This window comes from Melospiza melodia, chromosome 10, assembly GCF_035770615.1.
Source record: "Melospiza melodia melodia isolate bMelMel2 chromosome 10, bMelMel2.pri, whole genome shotgun sequence".
Taxonomy (NCBI): Eukaryota; Metazoa; Chordata; class Aves; order Passeriformes; family Passerellidae; genus Melospiza; species Melospiza melodia.
Genome location: NC_086203.1, coordinates 23,897,647 through 23,909,797, shown reverse-complemented (window position 1 = coordinate 23,909,797; position 12,151 = coordinate 23,897,647). Strand labels below are relative to the sequence as shown.

Here is a 12,151-nt window from a genome sequence, read left to right as displayed (position 1 = left end):
ACAGGCTGCTTCATGGGGTTTGTGATAAAGAAGGTTAAACTATGGCAATGGATTATGTTACACTGTTTCTGTTAGAGGAACAAATAATAATCATAGCAGTGGCAGGGTGGCAGGCTCTTGAAACACACACATCTACAGCTACTGGGGAGGGGGGAGTGCTATTATTTATTCCACATGTGTTGTAGTATCAATGAAAGTCTGTCTACACACAGAATTCCCAGCCCTTCAACCACATGCACATGCACAGAGCAGCACAATGCCAAATTTTAAAGGCCTGATTTGGAACAGTTGCTTCTGTACAGCACAGGAAAGGAGCTATGCCAGGATAAAGTACCTTTACACCAACAGCTGAAATTGATATTTACCATTTTATTTGCATTTGTTAAAAAAGAAAAAAGAAGTCGCGACCCACCTGATGTGCACACAGGGTATAAAACTGAGCATGGGCCAGGCCTTGCAGCCACCAAATAATAAACAGTAAACTTATTGATGTAGTGAAAAGCTACAAGGGATTGCAAGTATCCTGCAGTCAAGGACAGAATTCAAAATGATCTCGACAATCAGAGAAATAGCCTGAAAAAAAACAAGGGGTCTGATTCAAGCAGGACCATGTGCAGAGTCCCAGGCTCCAGCCAGAACTGGGGCTGCCTGGGGGCACAGTGTGCTCAGCACTGCCACAGAGCTCCAGGGAAAGCCTCCAGCAAAAGGGTTCCTGCTGACCAGGAGCTGAACACAGGCAGCACCGTCACACTTTTGTGAAACAGCAAAATAACACCAGAATGGGGCGCTGAGACATGAATCCTGACGTGGCCCTCAGCCTCTGGAGGGCCTCAGCAGAAGCACTGCAAGTGATTTTGAACACAGACTGTCAAAAAAAGATGAAAGAATCTATGGGAGATTCTTGCATTGAGATTTAGAAAACAGGAAAAAAGCCTGGAGCAGGGGTATGGCAAGTGCCTTCTGTACTTCTGAAACCTTTGAGAACAACATCTGTCAGTCAGGATCACCCACTGAAATGTTCATGTGCACATCACAGAATTAGTAATGCAAAAACATTTTTTTTCAGTGGATTATAACAGAGGAATAAGAGGCAAGTCTAAATCCAGCAGGTTGGCTTTCTAAAGACCACACTCTGACAATGTCAAAATACACTGAACCGTCAAACATTTGACTTCATCTAGACATTGCCTTATCAGAACAATTCTTCAAACTCCAGACATTGTGTCTATTTACATTAAAAGCTGCTATGTGCTAATTTTAAAGATTTGTGCACCAGCTAGCTGAGCACATAATGGCAGCTTTACTGTGTTATAAAAACAGTTAAGCATGGAGAATTAATGGAAAGATGTCTTTTCTAATGTAATTAGTTCAAATTACTAAATCTGAGCAGAACTGAAATCACTCACTTTACTTTGAAAAGAAAGTTTCAATTAAAAAGAATAAAAGGGAACTCTATGTAACTATTTACACCCTAGCTTAATTTAATCTTAACAAAAACAATATGAAATAAATCACTGAAAGGAAGCTGGGTTTCATGTTGTACTGTCTTCTCAAGACTGATGGCTCCTGTTCAGAAACAATATTACTTTAGAGAATAAAAAAATCACCAACACTTCCTTTTTTGTCAACAGAAACATTTGTGTTCTCCAAATTAAACTGGCTGGTTCTGAAAACACTGTGTTAAGGAGGGCAAATGAAGGGGTGGGCTTCACTGACCAAACAAACACACCTGGTGGTAAGAAATGGGCACAGGCTTCCTAAACACGATCCACTCCACGATCTCGCTGCAGGGAGGAGTAGTCAGGGACCCTGTGTAGCGGTAGTAGCTCCCCAGAGACGTTGGCAGAAGTTCCCTCAGCACAAAGGGATCCAGAAAGGTCTCCTTCTCTGCAGGGAAGATTGACAAGCAGGATTACACTTTTTTTAAATGTGTCTTTAAAACAGACATCACATCGCTAGGCAGCCTAACAAGGTGTAATGGCAACAACATATTTTATCATATATGTAATGAAAAATGGAAACCCTCTGTAAGAGCTGACGTGTGGTTTATTAAAAGAGCAGCCAAAATGTTAGTCAGCCCCATCCCAAACACACACCCTCCTAATCTGAACGTGTGCAGGTGTGAAGTGCACTTGCTACCCCACTGGTTTATGTCAGTACAGAAATAACGCTGTAGTCAGTGGTTCCTGTACTCAGTGCCTCTCCAGCCTGATGGCAGCAGGACAGGACCCAGTGGGACGCAGCCAGGTCCTGTTTGCTGCTGCCTGACCAGAGCACACCAGGCACTGCATCTGTCCCATCCCTGCCAGCAGCAGAAAGGGATGCAGGAGCAGAGTCAAACCCTCAGTGGATTGCTCAGATGGAGGAGGCAGAGCCATGCTGCTCAGCCAAACTTCCCTGGGAGCTGCCAGGCAGCTGGGCTGAGGAGCAGGGACACAGGACACTGCTGAAGCTCAATGTGGTGCTCAAAGCAACATCCAAGCAGTTGTTCAGGCCTGCCTGCACCCACGCAGGCTGGCACTGCCAGGGTGCTGCCAGACACAGCCAGCACTCCACCACAAATAGATCTCACAGGCAGAACTGCTGCCCCTTCTCCCAAATCCAAGCAAGTCCTTCCCAGGGTCCAGCAGTCTGGGGACAAATCTTTTTTTCTCTGAGAATCTCCTTGGACAGCCTGAAATGCAGACCTAAGCACTGGAAGCATTCACCTGCAAGTAACAGTGACAAGCTGGTAATATTTAACGCCAGTGAAGAAAAAGAAACAAACAAAAGGAGGGAACAGCTGCAGGCAAGGCCGTTTCCCTGCCATCCCTGAGCATTTATCCTCTGCAATCCATGTTGACTCAGAGGCTGAAGCGCCCTCTCAGCCTCAGTGCAAAGGTGCTCACTGCCTCGGGCAGGCTGACATGAGGGGCTCTCCTGGACATCTCTATTCCTTACTTTCAGTATCCTGCATGCCTCAAACAGGAGCCCACACTTGGGCTGAGGGAAGTCTTTTTTCTGTCTCACCAGAGCTGCTGAGCAAACCCACCACCACCCCCTCCCGCCCCAACAGAAGGGAGAAGCAGGTGGGCTGGTGATTGACACACATCTTCCAAATGGGATGAAGTCTGCAGAATTCACTTCCACAGCATCCCACAGTCTTCTATAAGTCTTGATCAAATCAGGAGTTGCCTAAGCCTCTTAGCAGCAGTCTGATAATTGGGTGACTTCACTGCTGCTGCACGATGCCAATGATACATACACTTCACGTATCTTCTATTTTCTGCACATTATCAACAGGTCTGTGATGTTTTCATAGCTTTTAGCATTCCAAAACATGAGTAATTCTATTAAAGGCACTACTGCAAACTCTTGGTGAACAATTCTTTTCCTTCTAATCCAAGTAGATTTTGACTATATCTGCATCTCCAAAAAGGACATAAAAAAATAACAATCCACATTTTTTCCTCATCATAGCATACCTCTGTGAGAAAAAGTATGCTTAAATAATAAATACCAAAATATATGTGATTGACCAAAGTTCAAAGAGATTCTAATCAAGAAGTCATAATCACAGCAAAAGGTCGCATTTAATTTGATTGGCTCATTTTTATGCAGAAAAACTTGGTTAGAAAAACTAGAAACTCAGGCACAGGACTTGATTTCCAAATGCACTACACAAACCTTGACACTAGATTCCTATTTCAGAGCTGTCTCTCTGTATCAGCACTCAGCATACAGTGGGCCATGATAAATCCCAAAGAGTGTCTGAATACATCCCCTGCACTAACAGCCAGTGACTGCACATGAAAGAGCTGGGAGGCAGAGGCACATTTTAAAGTGTTTTCCTCTCAAATTTAAAAAAAAAATGTTGCAGTTAAAATTAACAATTTAACTATTTCTAACTTTTGTAATCTTTTAATTACAATGATGGAATCACTTAAGATGCTGGATGAAGGCTCTGCAAATCCACAAATATGGTATCCCTTTATCAAAGGATGGCAGGAGAAGGAAGCTCATTTTACACTTTCAAGGATTTTTGTGCCATATGCTGACAATATTATATTTTAATAATTAATTGTTCATCAAAGGAAAAGATGAAGAACAGGGATGCTAAATTCAAAGTTATTCAAATTGCAAAAATGAATAATGCATAACTTTTATATTAAATACACACTGTATTAAGTAATCTACATTTCATCCAACTCTGTCTTTCATTTTTAAACATTTTGAACTACAATATGAATAATCAAGTAAAGGAAGCTTATTTAGACAGAGAAATACCTTATTTGAATGCAAACTGGAAGTATCCGACTATGATTAATTTTTGGTTATCAATTAGGGAGGGTTTTTTCCTAAGCACTTGGGAAGTCATAGTCAGCTGTGAAAAAGAATATTTCTCAAGGAAAAAGTAGCTTTGCTAATATACAGTTTAAGTAGGGCAGGGTGTACTCGATCTAATTTATCATGGCTACAAGCAACACTCTAAGTTTTCATTAATGAATGCCAAAGATTAAAATGAAAAAATACATATAATTGGATTAAAATGACTACCAAAATAGATGATAATCAATTGATTATGCTTTAAAAACATAACACTTTTGAAAACATATCATTCTGTTGTATCGCTTGCCATCTAGATGCATGGTGCAGAGTTTTAGAAATCGGAGTCACAAAGGTCTTCACATGAAACTTAAAGAAAAAGGGACTTTGAAACTCCAGTACCTGCCTGCTATATCCTTCAAGAGCACATTGAAACAGTAAATGCCATGAAATTAAAGTTCCTAAGACCTTGAGACAGTTTTGAATATGGCATTTTGAAGTCATATAATTTCAAAGACTTCAACGTTAAGTCAGTTATTGTTGTTGGTAAAACTGTAAGGAGAACAATTTCCAGGCTAAGCAAGAGCATTCACTGATTATCATAGATATATTTTTAATATATATACACATGCCTCTGTGTGCATGTATACATAGTTCCTACTAAATGAAAAAGAACAAGGTTGGAAATAATAGAAAACCTTTCTTCACTGTCTTTTATTACCAGCTCCTGTTTCCCATTTACAGTGCCTGGGATGGGCATGAACTGTGTCCAGGAGGCTGGGAACAGACTGAGTAGAGTGAGGAGCTTCTAGGAGGAAGAAAGTGGAAAAGGATGGAAATTACATGACTGATGAGACAACATTTGCAGACAGGTACTAGGAAATAACCGGCAGACAAAAGCAATAAAAGACAGCAAAGCAAATGTGTTCACCTGCAAACACCTGTGAATCACTGATTTCAATGCTGCAAAAGTGACCCATGAGCCACCTACTCCCTCTCACATGTAAGCCCTGCAATGCTCTCTGCTGCTCCTTGTCCTCCTCCCATGTGAGCACCCAAATAGAAATATAAACAATCAGGAAAGCAGAGATGCTGACCCTGAAGACAGGCCCTCGAAATACTGAGCATTCCCTTGGGAAAGAACAGCAACCTGCTGCTGCCACCAGTGCTCCCAGGTGATGCAGCAAAGAACAGTACCCAAAACATCTCCTCACCCCAAAAAATGCAGTTTTACCCACAGGTAACAAACAGCAATGCTTTGTTTACAGCACCAATGCTTGGAAAAACATGTTCACTCTAACACCTCAAAGGTAAAAATAGCAAGCACCACAGATTCATTGTTGACCATTAAGACAATGAATGTGGCATTTAAAATACTAAGAGTTCCACAGTATGAAAGGACAATATTGATTTCAACTCTTACATTCACAAAAAACAATTAACTGAGCCAGCTGGTAGCATATTTGACCTTCTGATACACCATTCACATCTGCCTCTTGGCCTCTGTCTCACAACAACAACACGAAAAGTCACAGCCAGCATATTCTTTGTTTGGGCTGAGAAATCTCCCCAGCATTTTGCATGGGACAAAGCCAATTTCTGCACAACTTGACCCAAAGGCAGAGCAACTGCAGACATGCTTTAAAAGCCTGACCTATTTACACTCTTTGTCCAGTCATCACCACTAGGTCTGAACTAATACTAAATTGTGCACAATAGTTTACAGAGCAGAGGAAAAAATCAGATTTTAAACCAGGTACCAGCAGTGGATCTCCACCAACTACTGCAGTTTTCAGAAGCTGATGCCAACAAATATTATTTTGAAAGAGCCATCAATTGAACATTTTGCCTTCAAGGACTGACTTGCTAAAAATACAGTCTGTAAATCAGTGGAAAAAGATAGACCTGAATTTTAACCAAATCACTAGAGTAAGAGGCTTCTTGAGATATGCAGGTAAACAGCACACAACTATCTGTGATCAAAACTCTTTTAAATCTAACAGGAACTTGGATTGGACATCACAAGAAAATAGCTATATGCCAAGTCCATTTATATCTCATGGAATGCTTTGGGACTTTCATCATGATTTTCTGTAAGAAAACAGGAACTTGGCTGCATTGAAAACAATATCTTAAAATGAGCTTATTTCCAAAATTAACGTATGTGCAGTGCCTGATAGGTACCCAGCTACACTATGAATAACTGAAATCTGCAATACCAATATGAAGAGCTTTGAAAGTCTCCCAAATTTATTAAACAATGTTATTGCCAATTTCATTTTCACAATGAGCCAAGACATTCTAAAGCTTCTGCATTCAAATTTTTTAAAAGCAAACATACACAAATAATCAAAAGGACACCATGTTGCACACCCACTGAGCCAGAACTTCCCAGATAAAGCAGGCAGCAAAGCACAGCCAAGGACCAGACTCGTGAGGGTGATTTTAAAGATGAGATTACAAATGTTATATATTACTTTAACTGAAAGAATCATCAGATGAATGCTTGCTGTGTAAATCCTGCAGGAAGAGCAGTATCTGACGGTTCTCTATAGTCAGGGTAATTCTTGTCATTTATTGTGCAATTATTTTTCTCACTTTTATTTAAATTTTTTTTTAAAAGAGCCTCTGCTGAGCAATGTAAGGAGCTGTAAGGACACAGCAAGCACAGCATGGCAGGGAGGAGGGGAGTGAGATAATAACACAGTCCTGCAGACTAATTTAATCTGAGACAACCAGTGAGAGGAACAAAAAGCCAGGAGGAAGGAATAAAAAAGGCAAGACTTATTCACAAAAAACCATTTCCATGCCACGTGTTGGTCTCAGGCTTAATTTTTCTCACTCCCTTTCTTAAAACAGCTTAGGAGGAAAAGGCTTAGCTACAGAGAAGAGTCTTAACTATTTAAAGAAGGAAAATGTTATTCTGAACCTTTCATGCTTAAGCAGTGCTGATGCAGAGCAGCTGCTGGCATCCCAGACTGGGATGAGACTTCTCCAGGTTTCACAAAACCTGACCTGAGGCAGAGGCACATGAGGCTGGACAGGCAAGGAAACTAAGAAATACAGAATAAGCACCAGCCATAAGAGAAAAAAGAAACTATGACAAAGTTTAGAGAAGAGGAGGATGCCTGGCAAAAGCTGGACTCTGGCAGAGGCTGAAGTGAAGCAGAAGTGCCCAGAGGAGCATGGATTGTTCACATCTGGTCCTGCAGAGCCAGAGCAAAACCACATGTTCTCAGGCTTCTCCACCCCTCATTTCTCAGTGAATAGCCCCAAAACCCACCAGCATAGCACTCAAAACCTACTCCCTGCAGATGATTTGTTCACATTCAGCATCAGCTTTAATTCCTAACTTTTACAAGTGCAATATATTTTGTTAGTTTGAGTTAGTTTTTCTGTGCAATTATTAATTCTCTGTCAGCTTACTGATCTTTACTCAGCCATGACCAGCATTGCTTTCTGCAGAGCAGACAGGTGAAGGACCAGAGATTTCCAACACTTCCACCATTTATTCCTTTAAATGATACAGACCCCTGCAGCTATGCACAGAGCTGCCCTATATAAAGGTGTGAACTTATCACCTCTGCTCTCATCTTCATTTCCCACCTCCCTCCTCCTCCCCTTTGCTCCACAGCAATCGTGTCCTGGCCCCTTTCACAGGGCTACTCTGACTGTGAACACAAGAACAGATCAGAAAACAAAAGAATATATCCAGCTCATCCCTGAGGAAAAAGAAATGCTCCTCCACGTTTCCTTCTCAGTTTAACGTACACTGTTGCTCTCCCTTTGATGGTCTTTCCTTTTTCCAAATTGAGCTGCTGCTTCCTTCAAAGTTTTCCTTTCAAAGATGAGGTCCCATGGTATCACATCTCACCTTCACCCCTCTCCCCCACCCTTCTTTACAACCCCATGATATTTGGTGTAGAAGGCAAACAGCTTGTCAGGCGGTGTTATGGTTGAAGTTCAAAACAAAAGGAAAAACGTGTCATGGTGCTAATGGTGTTTTCTTGTTATTATGCACTCTGGTGTGATAGATCCACAGGGTAACTAACACTGTCTAGATTGCTTCTTTTTTAGTGCTGATTTATTTTAACAGGTTATTCACTGATTTTTCACCTAGGACAACTGGAGAGATATGCAACATATTTATTCTCTATCCTTTTTAATTATTAAAGCAGTTGTTTCCACTGTATTTTGGTTAAGTTCTCCCCAGCAAGACCTGAAATTTTAGCAATCCCTTGCCTGACCACTTCTGGCCCATCTGAAGGGAAATCCAAGGCTTTACTCGGCTCCATGCTGGGTCCCAGTTACAGCTTTTTAAGATTTTTTCCAACCTCCTTTTTAAATAAACCAAGGTTCCTCTCCTCCCCTCACCCCACCTCATGTTCACAAACAAGCAACAGATGCCATTGATTCACTTTGTACCTAAGCTTTTGATCTGGAAGCACTTTGATATTCAGAGCTCACTTTTGACAAGGAAGGTAATAAGAGCCCCATTTTTGTGACATTGAGCCTTTTCTGCTGTGGTAATTTATTTGTGCTCTAATAATAATTTTCTGCTGATCAGTGTAGATTCTTGACGACAGCCTCAGAGAACAGGACAGAGTGACAAAAACATGGTTTCCATCACCCTGAAATCTTTTCCACGGGCCTGGGGTAGTGTGGGCTGCTGTCCCCTCTGACAACACCTGGCCTGCACAGTAAAACAGGATTGTGGTCCTGTGCAGAGCAGCATGCCAGGCTGGGAAAATGTGAATGTCACACAGCCTCCAGCATTGGGTGCCACCCCAGGACTGACATCAGGAAAGAAGGCTCATTTTAATGCCTTCCAGGCACTGGTAAAAACAAGGAAAAGGCTCTAAGAGGCTTACACAAAAACAGTACCAAAAAGGGCAAATCAAAGACAGCAAAGGTGGGAAAAGCAATGTTTCTGTCCAATAGCTCCATCCTGCCAGGTGCTCCTCTGAGACCTTGCTGGAATGTGTGGCAGGCAAAAGCTTTCATAGCCATTTTAATGCAAATCAACTGTATAACACATAACCTGGTATTTCAGTCCCTATTCCCACAAGGGCACAATCATTCCCTCCGAGACCTCAGCAGCCTCCTCAGCCCTTGCACAAGAGCTGCTCCTTCCTGCCCTGCAATCCTCAGCATCACAAAGGATGAGGAGTAGAGAGGGGCTCAGGACAGGGCATCCAGCTGAGCATCTGGGCAGCAAAATGGGCAGAGGAGTCAGATGTGCAGCCCCAAGACTGCCCCATGTGTGCTGCAACCACAGCCAGGCACCAGTGGCTTTTTAACCTATGATCCAACTACAACATGAACAACATGCATACTCCGTCCTGTCAGCACCAGCATTGCTGATAGACCCTTCCCACCAGCTTTCATGATGAGAAGAGCATTTCATGATGAAAGGAGCTAAAAGAGGAGCTAAAAAAGACCCCCAGCATTCAGAGCCGAAAGAGCAAGTCAGCCCCAGAAAATCCAAAGCCCACCTGCTCGTACCCCATCCCCTCCCCAGGGAGGGCTGCCCACTCCCAGCTGTCACTCCTGGCTGGGCTCTGTGGCTCCCCACGAGCCCTGGGGCAGTGAGAAGAGCAGGCACCTGGCTGGCAGGAGGTGTGACAAATCCTTGGCAGAGCACAAACCCAAAAGCAATTTCAAAATCAGCAACAAGCATTTGACAGCTCCTGTAAGAGCCTTCTCAGTGATCCTGGGCTGCTCTTGCAGGGCAGATGCAGGAGCTGGGGAGAGGTGTGGGAACAACCTGTTCAGCAGAAAGAACATGGGGCAGACCCCAAAGCATCATCATATATCCAGACATCATCTGGCAGTTTGGTACACCATGATTTCCCCTTCAGCTAAGAAACTTTATATGGTTGCTCATGTAAAATTAAGTTTAATGTCACCATTAAGATTCTACAAAATTATGCCTGGAGATGAGGAAACAAAATCAACTAGGTAGCAACTAAGCCTGTATTGATTTTTATGTGTATGTTTCTCTATCATTGTTACTAAGCTGGTGACACTGTGAAGGGCACAATTATTTATGTTCCATCAAATTAGTAAGCAATTCAAATCCCTGATGAAATATCAAGCAAAAATTGCTTTCACTTCTACAGAAAGTACTTGTGACTTTGGAAATGTCTGCATACCCCTGGAAGGGCAATGTAAGAACACAAGAACTTCACAGAAAAAAGGATACAAAAAATTTTAAAAAACCCCATCTCATCATCTATGAGTATCATCTGTGTATCCACCTGAGTGTTACCAGATCTGTCACCACTGTGGGGACAGTGTGGGAGCTCTGCACAGAGTGGAGTCCCCAAACAGGGCCAGGCCTTCCAGTAAATGACAAAATGAGGATGATGAGGGTTTGTGTGGGTGTGCCATTCCCATGCTGAGAACTGAATGAGTGTGCAGCACAGCCCAGGAAACATGCTCTGCCAGATGGAGGGAGAGGGACAAGAAAACCTCAACGTTTGTAAGTATTCTTAATTTTACATTATATGTATATGCCTCTGTATTGTGACAACCAGCTAAAACCAACATGGTGATGGAAATGTTATAAAATGCAAAGAAACTTAAGGTTTCAATTTTGCCTTCTTTTGTTGGATTCCTGCTTGATCCAACCACTCTATTCAAAAGCCACAAGAGTTTTTCACTGTGTTTCAGCCAAAAAGTCCTTGTTGCCTTAGGGTCTCAGTTGAATGCAAGGCAAATGGAAAGCAGGAAGAAGCTTTTCAGATAAATTCATAAAGCTGTGCTCATGCAAGATGTAAGCAAACCACATCAAGAAAAGAAATGTTATAATCTAGAATAAAACCCTCACATCTTTACTATTATTCTATATAATAACATTAAAAGAGAGATAATATGAGAATTCTTCACTGAAGTGTTCTATCAATATTTAAGTTAAAGAGAATGATCTCTTTCAACAACTGTTTTGCAGGAGGAAATTCCTTTACTGTAACCACCAAAAGAACCTTAGAAAAGGCCTTTAATCAGAGCCTTTGAAACAGGAAGGAAAGCATGATTTTCCTCTTTTTCTTCCTTAATGTTTTGAAAAGGAAACAAGCTATTGAAATATATCAAGTGATTTCCTTTACTTGAAACACTAGCAGACTTCTGTGCATTGTGTGCAAAACAAAAATAAACCCCTTTTATCCACCCAGATTTTGCTGTGGGTAAGACAGCACAGAGATGGACTGATCATTGTGTGGCCAGGGAATCACAGCCTGGAGACGAGTCACATCCTACCCAAACAATTAATTTTGGGCGTGGAAGAATCCTCTAAGGAGACCCTGGTGTGATTATCCATGAGTGGCTGCTTTGTCTGTGAGGAGCAAGACAGGGAGCAGAAAAACCTGATGAGGTGGCCAAAGCACTGCGTGCTTGCAGGGGGTTGGAGTCTTGCAATAGAAAGCAGGTAAAGAACAAAACTAAAAACAGGTCCCATGTGGGAATCTATAAAAATCAGAAGGTTTTAAGAACTGCTGAAAACCTTTCTTAAAAGGTTTTCACCCAGTCCAGTTAAATGGCAGCTTGGCTGCAGTGTCAAATTACATAGACATTGAAAAAAAATGTAGCCTAACGCATCCCAGCTTTGCTTTTGCTGGCCTGTTTTGTTATCCAGCAGGAGCAAAGTAATAACTTCTATTTTTGTGGAAAACCACACCAGTTTTTCAGCTCAGTGTGTTGTTTTATTTCACAGCAGAACACTGCAATTTATAAGCAGCAAAACCTAAGGAAAATTCTCTAAATGAAGGACTTTATGGCGTGTTATCTTTTAACCCATTTTTCACTGTGTTTGGATTTATTTGCCTTCCCAGTTGCAAAGTTAAAT

At 41.9% G+C, this 12,151-nt stretch overlaps 1 protein-coding gene across 1 annotated transcript in view; it reads right to left on the bottom strand.

The window, feature by feature from the left end:
- PTPRG (protein tyrosine phosphatase receptor type G) overlaps positions 1-12,151 on the bottom strand; it is a 391,006-nt gene that overhangs the window by 96,342 nt on the left and 282,513 nt on the right. The window contains exon 7 of the mRNA XM_063164912.1: positions 1,730-1,887. Within this exon, the coding sequence (XP_063020982.1) occupies positions 1,730-1,887 (158 nt within the window). The remainder of the gene's footprint in view (positions 1-1,729; positions 1,888-12,151) is intronic.